The sequence below is a fragment of the Cajanus cajan genome, chromosome 1, assembly GCF_000230855.2.
Source record: "Cajanus cajan strain Asha chromosome 1, NIPB_CcT2T_4, whole genome shotgun sequence".
In the NCBI taxonomy this organism is placed as follows: Eukaryota; Viridiplantae; Streptophyta; class Magnoliopsida; order Fabales; family Fabaceae; genus Cajanus; species Cajanus cajan.
This window is the reverse complement of record NC_138517.1, coordinates 39,707,793-39,720,933: the sequence shown is the minus strand read 5'-3', so window position 1 is coordinate 39,720,933 and position 13,141 is coordinate 39,707,793. Positions and strand designations below refer to the sequence as shown.

The window sequence follows — 13,141 nt, the reverse complement described above, 5'->3', positions numbered from 1 at the left end:
TTGTATGAAAGCTTGTCTACAGTTGTCAGGAGTTTGATCCTTGTTGATATTTAAGATTGAGTCAACATTAACATATCAAGCACAAACAACTCTCACATGAAGGGGTGTATTGAATTTATAAAACCATCCTGAGACTCTACATAATATTTCAAGCCACTGGGAGAGTTTGAGTTATTCATCTTGCTTTGATCTCAGAGTATTGATATGCTTAATCCTTCTATTATAAGGGATTTGTCTGTATTTTTCTCTTCTCTGTGCTCTTTGTGATTTATATTGTTTGTTCTCAATTCCATATCTCCCTTTATGGAATTTTCTGATTCCATCCTATAAAAGAAGACTTCCATCTTTCACACTTTAAATTCTATCTAAATGTATTGTATGCATACTGTGTTGCTTACGTGTTCAGTTATTTTCCATTCTTTTGGTAACACCAAGAAATGTTCCATGGTGATGATTTAAAAAATTCAAATGCTGTTGATTTATACTGTCAGTTTGAATGGCTATGACGCTTGTTCATTTTCAGCACCCCCTAAAGTAATAAATGTCAAAATAATTGGTGATCTACGAGAGAATAGCAAGGTCACTGCAACTGGTATTGTAACCGGAGGAACTGAAGGATCTAGCAGAGTTCAGTGGTATAAAACATGTTCGTCAACTTTTGATGAAAACAGTCTTGAAGCATTAAGTACTTCCAAAATTGCTAAAGTAGGTTATTATTATTATTATTATTATTATTTTTTTTTTAATCCTGTTGGGGGGATTGTATAGTTACTTAATGATTTTTACAGGGCATCATTGCCCCCTCTTTCATCTGTTTTCAATTGTTTTGTTGGGTTTTTACCTATTCAGGCATTCCGCATACCTCTTGGAGCTGTTGGCTATTACATTGTGGCAAAATTTACACCCATGACTCCTGATGGTGATTCTGGTGAACCAGCATTTGTAATATCTGATAAAGCAGTTGAGAGTAGGTGTACTTGTTTCTTTTCACTTCCCTATGTTGTTCTGTTCAGAATATAAATTGAATATAAATCCCTTTGGTAATAAGAATGTAATCTTAAACATATAAAATGTGTGCATAAAACTGTCTGCTCTCCTTTGGAGAATTCTCATTTAAATAGTATTGATACAATCTGATATGTAGCCTTAAATCTTGCTTAACTGTTAACCTACAGTTTGACTAACTAATTACTAGTATAATTACAGCTATACAATTATGCAAGATATGCTGGTTTATAGGACCAACAAATCTGCACAATTAATGATAAATAATTTGCCTAATTTTGTTGACATAAATCTCACAATCTATATAAATTGAATTTTCCCTCAAATTTCAGTTATTTCTTCTCAAATCAACATCTATCATAAACCTTTGTGTTTTCTTGCAGCTCTTCCCCCAAGCTTGAATTTCTTATCTATCATTGGGGATTACAGTGAAGATGGAATTTTGACAGCATCGTATGGATATGTTGGAGGTCATGAAGGAAAAAGTATATACCGTTGGTATATTCATGAGGTATGTACTTACATCAATATTACTTATCAACTATGTCTAATTTACTTAATTAATGTTATGGGAGTTTAATCCTTAGGAACAATGTAAATTCTTGCTCATGTATGCATGGTGCACTTTACAAAATAAGCACCACAGCCCAACGATAATTGGCTAAGGACTGTCCCTGATTTGACTTTTGACCTAAATATAATTATCAACTATGAATTCTATTTTTATTCACTATACCAGCCTTACCATTTTTGCTGTGTATACTACAATGTTTGACTTTGTCATTGCTTTTTTGTGTTAATTTTTACTAAAGATTTATAACAATCTTTTTCTTCATTTATTTGAATTAACAACACTTTTTTTAAACTCATACAAAAAAAATGTTGTCATCTTAAAATGATAAAAAATAATAATATATGACACGTTGAGTAAAAATGTAAATTTCTTAATATATGGTGATAGTGGGTTTACTAGTGCAATGTCTTGATGATTACTACTTGTAATGACAATTGTCATAGATGTCTACACAACAAATAAATGCAGCTTACAACTATATGAAGATAGTAAACTTAGCTGTGTATACCGACTTGTTGGACCATGATGCTGAACTTGTCAATCTGTTCCATAGGAAATTAGTTTTGATCATATAAGGATTTCTAGAGATGACAAACTAGTCTTGAAGGCTCTCTCTAAGCAACAATCCTAGGAGATATGATTAACCTTGTCTTACTATTAGTTCAAAGTAAATGAACATGATTGTATACAATGATTGATTATTGAATATTGATATGTGGTTGATAGTGTCATCAGGCCACTGAAATGTCTAACTTTGCCTCACAAGTGATTAATAATATCATGAGGTTATTGAAATGACTTATAGTAGTTAATAGTTAATCGTGCCTTAAAAGTAGTTAATATTAACCTCATCGATAATTGTATATAATCATGCTCATTTACTTAATAACTTGTGAAGTAAAGTTAGCTATATTTACTCGTAATTAATCACATATTCAAGTGAATGCTGGGTGTACAATTCCTGGATGGATGTTCAACTTTTTCCTCATGATTGAGTGAAAGCCCCATAATATACTGTCTAGGTAAACTTGTTTGTCTCATGTGTTTTACTTCATTTTGGCCCTAGATTTTGTTGCATTTAATGGAAAAGAATCTAATTGATTGATTTCTGAGGTTTTTAATTGAAGTAAAAGTGGTTGGAAAGTAGGTGTAGATTTGACCTACTGGAAAAAAGTAGAAAAAAAATCTTTTTAGTAACAATGCCCTTTAAATAGAAATAAATATGTTCTAAATGTCTTCTGGTTTTCTGTGCAGGTTGAGGGTGATTCAGGTTCTTTGATTCCAGGGGTTTCAGGACTGCAGTATCGTATTACCAAAGAAGCCATTGGAAAATTCATCTCATTCCAGTGTACTCCAGTGCGTGATGATGGTGTTGTAGGTGGACTAAGAATTTGCACGGGCCAGGAGCGCATTCGCCCTGGTAACACATTTATGGGACTATGCAGCAAAATATGAATATGAATTTGGTGTTATTCTTTGAATTATATAAAACGGTGTTCACATTGATGACGTGTACTAGAGATATTTGTTGTTAGAAGTACCTATTGGTAAAAGATACAAAACATGCAGATCAAGAATCTTCCATAAGTTACAAACCAAAGAAACTACATACTAAGTTTGAAGTAAAGAACAATCCTTTTGCAAGTCTAATGTAGGAAAAACTTGAAATATTTATTTGTAGGAAAACAAGTCTATTCCATAAAATACATGGAGGGAGATTATTATTGCTACAAATTCTGATATTATACTCCTTTCAAATATACCAAACTATAGCTTAAGAAAATACTGCGAAAGCTCTCTATCCTTTTGATAGGGTCAGTTAGCAATTATGTTAGAATGACGGGGAATGGGCAGGCAACTGCTTAGGCCCATTGAGTGTGGGTATGTTAGCAGACCATTAGTTGTATATAAATAAATAGGAAGAGGGGTTGAGAGGGATTGCATCTTATCTTTTGTGAGAGAACCTCAGTTCTGCAAGTTAAGCATTGTATTGAGTGTAGAAATTTGTTATTCTTTCTAATAAGATACCTGGTTTGTAGCTCCTTTCTACCTACCTACAAAGTATTTACAATGAATAAGGAACATCACTTGGACTCTATTTGGATAAACTTTTTAATAAGCACTTGTTGAAGAGAAAAAAAAAAGGTAAAGTAATTAAGTTTCTCATATAAGTTAAAATTAACTGATGGATAAGAAAAAATCAGATTTTGCAGAAACTAAATGAGAGTTTCTATGTTTTAGTTTATGCATAAGCTCATTTCAACTTATGGGAGAAGCTTGATTCATTTTAACTAGTGGTAGAAATGGTCCAGTATTCTATAAAATGACTGAATAATGTTGGAAAACAACCTTAATTATGGTCACCCCTAGCCTACCTTAGTTATGGTCTCTTTTGGAGGCTGCCTTAATTGCATCATCAAGGGTGGTGTTTGGTTGCATGTTGATTAGAAATATGATTAAATAGAGCTTATAAAGCTTGGGCAATTATCTTCTTATAAGTTAGTTTTGTGGAGTTGAGTTGGGTCCTATACCCAATTATAAGGGTGTTCATGAGTTGGGTTGGTTCAGATTTGGGGTAAAATAAAATTTGAACCAATTAATTGTAGTTGGTTAGGATTTTTGAACTTTTTTTGCCTAACCTGAACTAAACCAACCTGATGTCACACTAGTTGGTTTGGGTCATAGGATATCCAATGAAAAAAAAGGTAATATGGTTTTGTCTCTAAATTGGTAGATAATCTTGTCATAAAAGAATGTAAATTACATATTTGAGTGTAATTGACTTACACTAATTAATTAATAACATAAATTATAAAAAACATACGCGAATAATTGATTCAATCATACTACTACATCTATAATATTAGGATGAAATTTAAGCAAAATGTCGGGCACAAACTAAAGTGTTGAGATACACCAAATTGTCTAATAGAAGCCAAATCCACCAACATACACCTAATTGTCCAACTATTCAAAGTTACATATTTACTATGTTAATCATTAAAAAATAGTAAAAATAATTATACATAAATTGTTGGTTTGTTCTTGGTTAGTTTGGGTCTCATAAGTATGAATCCGATACTCGAACCAATCAACATTGAATTTCAATTGGTTTGGTTTGGGATAAACCCAAATTGGAAAAAAAACTTGAACTAATTTAATTGGTTTGGTTCTGATCATCAGGTTCGTTGGGTTGATCTGGACTGATGAACATCTCTATGGCCAATTCTCTTTTTCTTTGACAACATCCTAGGTTCCCTCTCTCTTGGATTGTGTAGTCCCTTTATGCCCTTTTTTTGACCCTTGACTCTTGACTCATAAACTTGCTTAAGCTTTGTGAGCTGGACAATCATGTATAAAGTGTAATTAACCCTTAACTATCCTATTTACATTATTTCTAACGAATTTTGAAGCTCAATGCCAAAATTGGGGAAAATGGTGTCTTGGTTTGTTATTTGTGCAAGTCGCTAAAGAGTTAATCCTACTATATCAAATTCCAGTGTCCAAACAAAAGCATTGACCATCAAAGTAGCTTAGACATGGAAAAAAGAAGCTATTACGGTATAATGTAATGAAGAGTGATAAATAAGAAACAAAAAAAAAAAATTAGTGCAAAAGGATCCTGAATGATCTAAAATCCGAATACAAGCATTAAAAAACTAAGAATAAAATAAAAAAACGGGAAACAAAATTTGAATCTCACAATCATTTGGATCTCATAAAAGGATATTAGGGCAGTATGCAAGATAGAAAGTGGTACTGGATTGTAAAGAAAGCAAAATGGTGGATTATATTGTGTCAATCATCTATCCTCCAAACAAATACTAGAACTATTCCCCACATAAGGAGAATGTCAAGCAAAAAATGGTTAAAATAAGTACATGAATTTGAGTAGCATTAGCTGTTACTGAGTCGTATGTGATTAGTGATTATGTCTTATCTAGGCAATATTTCACTTGTAATTGACAGTGTAAATATATCTCGTACTGACTTATTAGTCACATGGTTTTCTCCGCATACATTCTAATCGTAAATTATTATCTGCAAATTGTAAATAAAAATAAGACCAAGCCATCTCTCCAATCTCACTAATTGATCTCATCCACACTGTATGATTGATAACAGTAATAGACAAGAATTGCTTTACTTTTTTGGTCACATGATTTAGTGATGCTTTATTTACTATATATTTTGATTCTTATATAGTGAAGTTGTTTCTTGATGATCAGGAAGCCCAAGATTGTTTTCTTTACACATAGTTGGAAGTGCTATTGAAGGAACAATTCTAAGAATTGAAAAAAAGTATTGGGGTGGTGAAGAGGGAGATTCAATTTACCGTTGGCTTAGGGTACTTGTAATCTCAACTTTTTGTGTTGTCTAAGTCTTTGATGTGAATTCAAGTTTTAATTTGGAATGATTAGTCTTATGTTTTACTTTGTGAATGTTTGAACTAGTAACATATTGTCTTACATTTATTGATATTGACTATAGTGAACTTTTGTTTATGTTTCTAATTAAACTTTAAATTACCAATCATTTTGTAACTTTAATTTTGTTAGAAAGTTTTTTCACTAGGGACATGTGGATTGATGCAAGATGCCTTGAGAGGATAAAAAGATACATTAGAAGAAAATATTATTTGGCATAGACCCTTCAAAAACTTTAATTATTTTCCCAAATTATTTTTTTGATTTCATTGAAGGACATGAATGTAAACAAAAGCTCCAATCTATCTTTCAGTAGAGATACCCAAATACATTGATGATATTCATCAATAAATGTGACAAAATATTTGAACCCGAAAGAAGTAACATGACTTGGTTCTCAAATGCCTGAATGAATGGTATAAAAGATAGTTACCACTTGTTTAAGTTTTCTTTGGAAGAGAAGACCAAACATATTTGCCTAATTGCATGAATCTAACATTTGTAATTTGTCTAAACTAGGGACAATTTTCTTCAACTTTGGCACATGTGTGACCTAAGTGATCATGAAGGAGCTTTAGAGATGAATCTACAACATAGGATGTAGAAGGACTTGTTTGAGGGTAGTAGAGACCTCTAGATTCATGTCCTACGCCAATTAGTCAACCTATACCACATTTTTGCATAATAAAAGAATCAACATCAAATGTTATAGAACAATTTTATTGATTCGGTAATTGACTTAGTAAAAGTAGATTAAAAGGACATTTAAGAATTATAGGACAAACTTCAAGTCCAAGGAAGGAGAATGGGAGACTTGACCAAGTCTTTTGGAAGCAACCTTAGTTCCATTTGCTAAGGTAATTAGATGAATTTGGGTGAAGACATAGAGGTGAAAAGAAAACCATTACTTGAAATGTGTTTTGAGGTACCCAAGTCAATTGGTGATGGACCTTGTCTATCCAAGGATTGAGAAGTTTAGGTTGTTGAAAGTTGAAACACTAGGGGGGCATTTGGTATGTGAAATGTTTCTTATTTTCCTGGGAATCTTAAATCAGGAATCTTGGTTTCCATTGTTTGGTAACTATTTAAAAAAAAAAAATTCTCAGGAATATAGTTTTCCAATAACCATTTTTATTCTACTTTCCTACAAAAACATTCCCATGAAGGGGGTAGGAATCCAAGTTTTTCGAGTTTGGGAGAAAATTTTATGTTTATAAAAAGATTATAGTATCCCTTTTTAAAACAAAATCTGTCTCTCTCTTTCTCTTCCCCTCTCTCTCTCTCCTTATCCCTCTTTGTCACTCTCACTGTCACTCCCCCTCTCTTCCTCTCCCTCTCCCTCTCTCTCACTCTGACTCTCCCTCTCTCTCACCTTCTATTTCTCTTTCTCCCTCTATCTCTCTTTTTGTCACTCTTAGTCTCACCCTCTCCCTCTCCCTCTCTTGCTCCCTCCCATATTCCTATTTCTCTCTCTCTTTCTTGTATCTCATTATTTCTTGACTTTGTCAATTTTAATAATATTATTAAAGTCTATTTTGTTTCTACAGGTTAATAGTATTTGTTAACACTTTTTACTTATTTATTTTTTATTTGAATGAAATGAAATAATATATTTTTATCCTTTTTTATTATGTAACATTTTTCTTTGTTTATTTCTTTTGTTGAATTTTGTATTTAAATAATTTTATCTATAAGTTTTCAACTTTTTAAAATAGTTTAATGTGATATTTGTAATAAGATTTAAGTAAATAAATATATATAATGAGTTTATTTTAATAACTAATATTTTTGTAAAAAATATTGTATAATTAGGAATATACTATTGTAACAAAACATGAAAGTCTTTAATTCTCGGGAACTTTGTATGAGTAATCAAATAGATTTTAGTTATTCTTAGATATCATGATTCCCAAGATTTGTAATTCCTAAGAATCATGATTTTTGAGTATGAAAAAACTTTTCTCCTATCAAATGCCCCCTAAGATAAAAGTGCTTAATTGTTTTTTCACACTCAGCAGATCTGTGTGTGTGTGTATATATATATATATATATATATACGTTAAGCTGATCTGAGCAAGATTTACATACAGTGACACAGGAAAAAAGAGTCAACAGTCTAGTACACCTGCATAAGGTAAATAGATACAACAAAAAACAGCTTTTCTTACAGTCATCAATGTTGGTAGTCTAGAAACTGCCTTAATATATATGATCTGAACTTCATAGAGGGTATCTATACTATTGTAAACTAATAAAGCATGTCCACAGACAAAAACTTCCTTGTGTTTGCCATATGATTGCAAAATAAATAGCACTTTCCTCCATAATTTGTTTTATTGTCGTTACTGTCTTTAGTCAGTTAAATATTTGGTTGATCATCATATATGGCTTTATGCAGACTGGTTCTGATGGCTCAAAAAATGAAATTGTGGGTGCCACCACTGCAACGTATGTGCCCACAATTGATGACATTGGCTCCTTTATTTCTGTTTCATGTGAACCTATCCGAAGTGATTGGGCTCGTGGACCCATGGTTCTGTCTGAACAAATTGGACCTATAATACCTGGTACTAAGCATTTCTTACTTTCTTGGGGAGCTCTTGAGTCTTTATATTGTTCATAAAGACATACAGGTTTTATTAGACAATTTTTTTTATGGGCTAGACAATTTTAATGATACAACTATTTTTACTTTGCAAATTTAGGTCCCCCAACTTGTCGTTTGCTGGAATTTGTTGGATCAATGATAGAAGGGCAGCGCTTGAACTTTAATGCTGTGTATAGTGGGGGGTCAGGCTTCTGTTATCCATTGCTTATAACTTCATGTCTCTCCACTTTTAGTCCTTTTGATTTTATCCACTTAGTTACTTACCCTTACAAGGAATTTTGTTGCTTGCTTTTCAGAGAGCAAGGAGATTGTACCCATGAGTGGTTTAGGGTAAAGGACAATGGTGTACGAGAGAAATTAAGTAGCAATGGTGACTTTTGTTTGTTGTTTTATCAGCCAAGTGTTATTTATTTGTGATGGCAATAGTAAATGCTTAATTTTTATGACTAGCAGACTTTTTGGATTTGACTCTTGAGGATGTTGGTACGTGCATTGAAATAATCTATACACCTGTACGCAAAGATGGAATCAGAGGCAACCCAAAGAGCATAGTGTCTGATCTGATTTCTCCTTGTAAGATTGTTTTGCTTGTGAAATTGGACAGATTATGATTTTAGTAGCTACTTTGTTAACATTTGTTAAGATAATTCTGTTTAGATATACTAGTTTATCTTCTAAGTTCTAGTTTAGTTTCCTTAGTCAGTTTTATCTAAATCCCTAAACTTTAGGGATTGATTATATTTTATGCCTATTTATTTTATTGTACTCATTCAGATTCAATAATAAGAAATTATTCATATTCAAGTTGGTACCAGAGCACTCTGGTCCAGGAACCCTAATCCAGCAGCCAACATCTAGGGTTTCTAGGGTTTTCGAGTTTTGTTCGCGGTTGTCGGAGTTGACACCGCCTGCACACTCAGAGGTTGCCGATCGGCCTCCCTGTCGCGAGCCACCGTCAGCTGCCATCTCACGCGCTCTCACGCGCGGTTATTGTTGAAGAAGCTCGCCGGTGCGTGGGCTTCACGCGCCGCCCTCCCAGCCTCTGTTTGCGACGCGGTTCACTCCGTTGGACTCGCAAGCCCTCCCTCTTCCCGTTTTGACCCTTTTCAGGTTGTGGGTCACACTCTAGGTGGTCTGTTGGTGGTCGTTTGGTTGCGGCCTCAGAGTTTCATGGTCGTTTGGTTGCTGTCTCGAAGTTCCGTGGTTGTTTGGTTGCTGTCTCGGAGTTCCGTGGCTGTTTGGTTGCTGTCTCGGGGTTTCGTGGTGGTTTGGTTGCTACCTCGGAGTTCCGTGGTTGATTGGGTGCTACCTCGGAGTTTCGTGACTGATTGTTTGCTGTTTTTCTTCTTTTTCTCTTCATGGCAGAGATTTCTAAGGAGAATCCAAAAATTGAATCTTCCAAAAGGGGGCTGGTCTCCTTTGCCTTTTCGGGATCACCTACTATTACATCTGAAAAGCTTAATGGTAAAAATTATTTGGATTGGTCCACTATGGTTGAAATGTGGTTTTTAGGTCAGGGCCTCTATGATCATCTTACTAAAAGGGCGTCCGAAATTGATAAAGAGGTGAGAGATGAATGGCAACGGGCCGATTATCAACTTGTATCTCTATTGTGGCAGTCCATTGAGCCTAAATTAATGGTGCATTTTCGTCCGTACAAGACATGCTATGATATTTGGAAGAAGGCTCGAAATGTCTATGCCAATGACATCCAAAGAATATACGAGTCGGTTCATGGTCTGGCAACTCTTCGTATGGTTGATAATGATTTGCCAACATATTTGAATCGTGCTTAATCCACTATTGATGAGCTCAAGCTAATGTTGGTTAGTGATGATCCTCAACAAATATTAAACAAACTTGATAATATGTTTATGGTGTTTATCCTTCAAGGACTCCACAATGATTATGGATTTGTTCGAGATCAAATCTTGACAAATCCTGTCATTCCTATAGTAGAAGAACTCATAGATCGATTGATTCGGGTCCCTTCACCAGAGGCAAATCCTCACAGAATTTGAGTCCTCTGCTTTTATCTCTAGTACAGCTGACCGTGGAAGTTGAGAGCGTGGTCAAGGTCGTGGTCGTGGTAAAGGGGGTAGAGGAAACCTCCATTGTACCTACTGTCAGAGAGATGAACATACACGAGACAGGTGTTATTTCTTGCATGGCTTTCCGAGCAAGACAACTAATGTGGTTCAATCTCCAACTTAGGCTCCAGAGCTCAAGATTGAATCGGAGGGCAATCATCCAATCACATTATCTACCGATGATTACCAAGAGTATCTTCAATTGAAGGCAACTAAACAGGCCTTCTCTTCCATCACTGTTGCTCATACTGGTAATTCTACAGTTTGTCTCTCTCATTCTACTTCTATTGGACCTTGGGTTTTGGACTCCGGTGCTTCTGATCACCTAACTGGTAATGTCTCCCTTTTCCCTAACCTATCATCACCTAAAACTCCACATCATATCACTCTTGCAGATGGGTCAAAAGTTCAAGCCACTGGTATTGGCCAAATATCACCTCTCCCATCACTACCATTAAAATCTGTTTTACTAGTTCCTGAATGTCCCTTTAATTTGATTTCTATAAGTAAGTTGACTCGGTCACTAAACTTTGTCATAACCTTCACTTCTGATTCTTTCTTGATACAGGACCAGAGTACGAGACAGACGATTGGAGCCAGATCTGAATCACATGGTCTCTACTACCTTCAACCTTCTACCTCTACTATATGTGCATCTATTGAGTCTCCTGGTTTAATTCATCGTCGCCTGGGTCATCCAAGCTTGAATAAATTAAAGAAAATGGTATTTCATCTCTCACGGTTGGTGTCCTTAGAGTGTGAGTCGTGTCAATTAGGGAAACATGTTAGATCTTCTTTTCCTAATAGTATTAATAGTCGAGCTATGTCTCCTTCTGATGTTATTCATTCTGATGTTTGGGGTCCTAGTCGCATTCCTTCTCTTTTAGGACATAGGTATTACGTCACCTTTATTGATGATTTTTCTAGATGTACTTGGATATTTTTAATGAAAAATCATTCTGAGTTATTCAATATTTTCCTAAGTTTCTATTCGGAGATCAAAACTCAATTTGGTAAAGTAATTCGGATTTTACGAAGTGATAATGCTAAAGAATATTTTTCAGATTGCTTCAAATCATTTATGGCTTCCCATGACATTCTACATCAATCTAGTTGCCCTTATACACCTCAACAAAATGGTGTAGTTAAGCGAAAACATAGACATATTGTGGACACTGCTCGTACTCTTTTATTGAATGCCAATGCACCCCCAAAGTTGTGGGGCGATGCTGTCCTCACTGTAGGGTATTTAATAAATCGAATGCCATCGTTTGTCTTGAATGATCAAGTACCTCATTCCCTATTATACCCATTGGATCTCCTTTATTCTGTTCATCCTCGTGTCTTTGACTGTACTTGTTTTGTCCATGATCTTTTCTCAGGAAGTGCTAAGTTGTCTGCTCGGGCCATCAAATGTGTGTTCTTAGGATACTCCTGTGTCCAAAAGGGGTATCGTTGTTACTCTCCTGCTACGCATTGATTTTACACCAGTGCAGATGTTACTTTCTTTGAAGATACACCATATTTTATTGTCACAGATGTCTCTCTGGTTGACTCAGATCTCCTCTCTCAGGTATTGCCTATTCCGCATTTTGATCATAGTGTGCCTCCTACCACACTTGTTACTTTAGAGGCACCAGATCCTCCCGCACTACCAGGGTCTGACCATCCTCTACACCGATTTGGGATAACCTATGAGCGTTGATCACATACTGTTGTTCCTCCCAATGATTCTTCAATTGAGCCATGTGATTCTACTCCTGCTTCAGTCTCTTCACCTACTCTGGCCCCACCTACCTCAGTTGACTTGCCCATTGCTCTTCGTAAAGGTAGTCGTTCTACTTGTAATCCTTATCCTATTTATAACTTTCTTTCATATCATCGTTTGTCTCCTACCTATTATGCTTTTGTCTCTGCTATTTCCTCTATTACCATTCCCAAGACAGTACAGGAGGCTTTAACTCATCCAGGATGGCGACAAGCAATGATTGATGAGATGAGAGCTTTAAACTCCAACCACACTTGGGTACTTGTCCCACCTCTGCCTGAAAAATATGTTGTTGGATGTCGGCGGGTATTTAATGTTAAAGTGGGCCCTGATGGACAGGTGGATAGATTGAAAGCTCGTCTTGTGGCTAAGGGATACACGCAAGTATATGGTTTGGATTACAGCGACACCTTCTCTCCAGTTGCGAAGATGGCCTCAGTTCGTCTCCTCTTAGCTATGGTTGCTATGAGGCATTGGCCTTTGTTTCAATTAGACATCAAAAATGCCTTCTTACATGGTGATTTGGAGGAGGAGATTTATATGGATCAACCTCCTGGGTTTGTTGCTCAAGGGGGGTCTGGTCTTGTATGTAAATTGCAAAAGTCCTTGTATGGCCTCAAACAATCACCTCGTGCTTGGTTTGGTCGGTTTAGCAAAGTTATACAGGAA

The 13,141-nt window shown here is 35.3% G+C and overlaps 1 protein-coding gene across 2 annotated transcripts in view; it reads left to right on the top strand.

The window, feature by feature from the left end:
* AIR9 (Outer arm dynein light chain 1 protein) overlaps positions 1 to 13,141 on the top strand; it is a 52,362-nt gene that overhangs the window by 14,651 nt on the left and 24,570 nt on the right. For both annotated transcript variants that reach the window (XM_083060342.1, XM_083060352.1), the window contains 9 exons: positions 524 to 705; positions 850 to 967; positions 1,389 to 1,516; positions 2,834 to 2,999; positions 5,809 to 5,927; positions 8,405 to 8,573; positions 8,712 to 8,796; positions 8,911 to 8,984; positions 9,068 to 9,187. In XM_083060342.1, the coding sequence (XP_082916468.1) occupies positions 524 to 705; positions 850 to 967; positions 1,389 to 1,516; positions 2,834 to 2,999; positions 5,809 to 5,927; positions 8,405 to 8,573; positions 8,712 to 8,796; positions 8,911 to 8,984; positions 9,068 to 9,187 (1,161 nt within the window). The remainder of the gene's footprint in view (positions 1 to 523; positions 706 to 849; positions 968 to 1,388; positions 1,517 to 2,833; positions 3,000 to 5,808; positions 5,928 to 8,404; positions 8,574 to 8,711; positions 8,797 to 8,910; positions 8,985 to 9,067; positions 9,188 to 13,141) is intronic.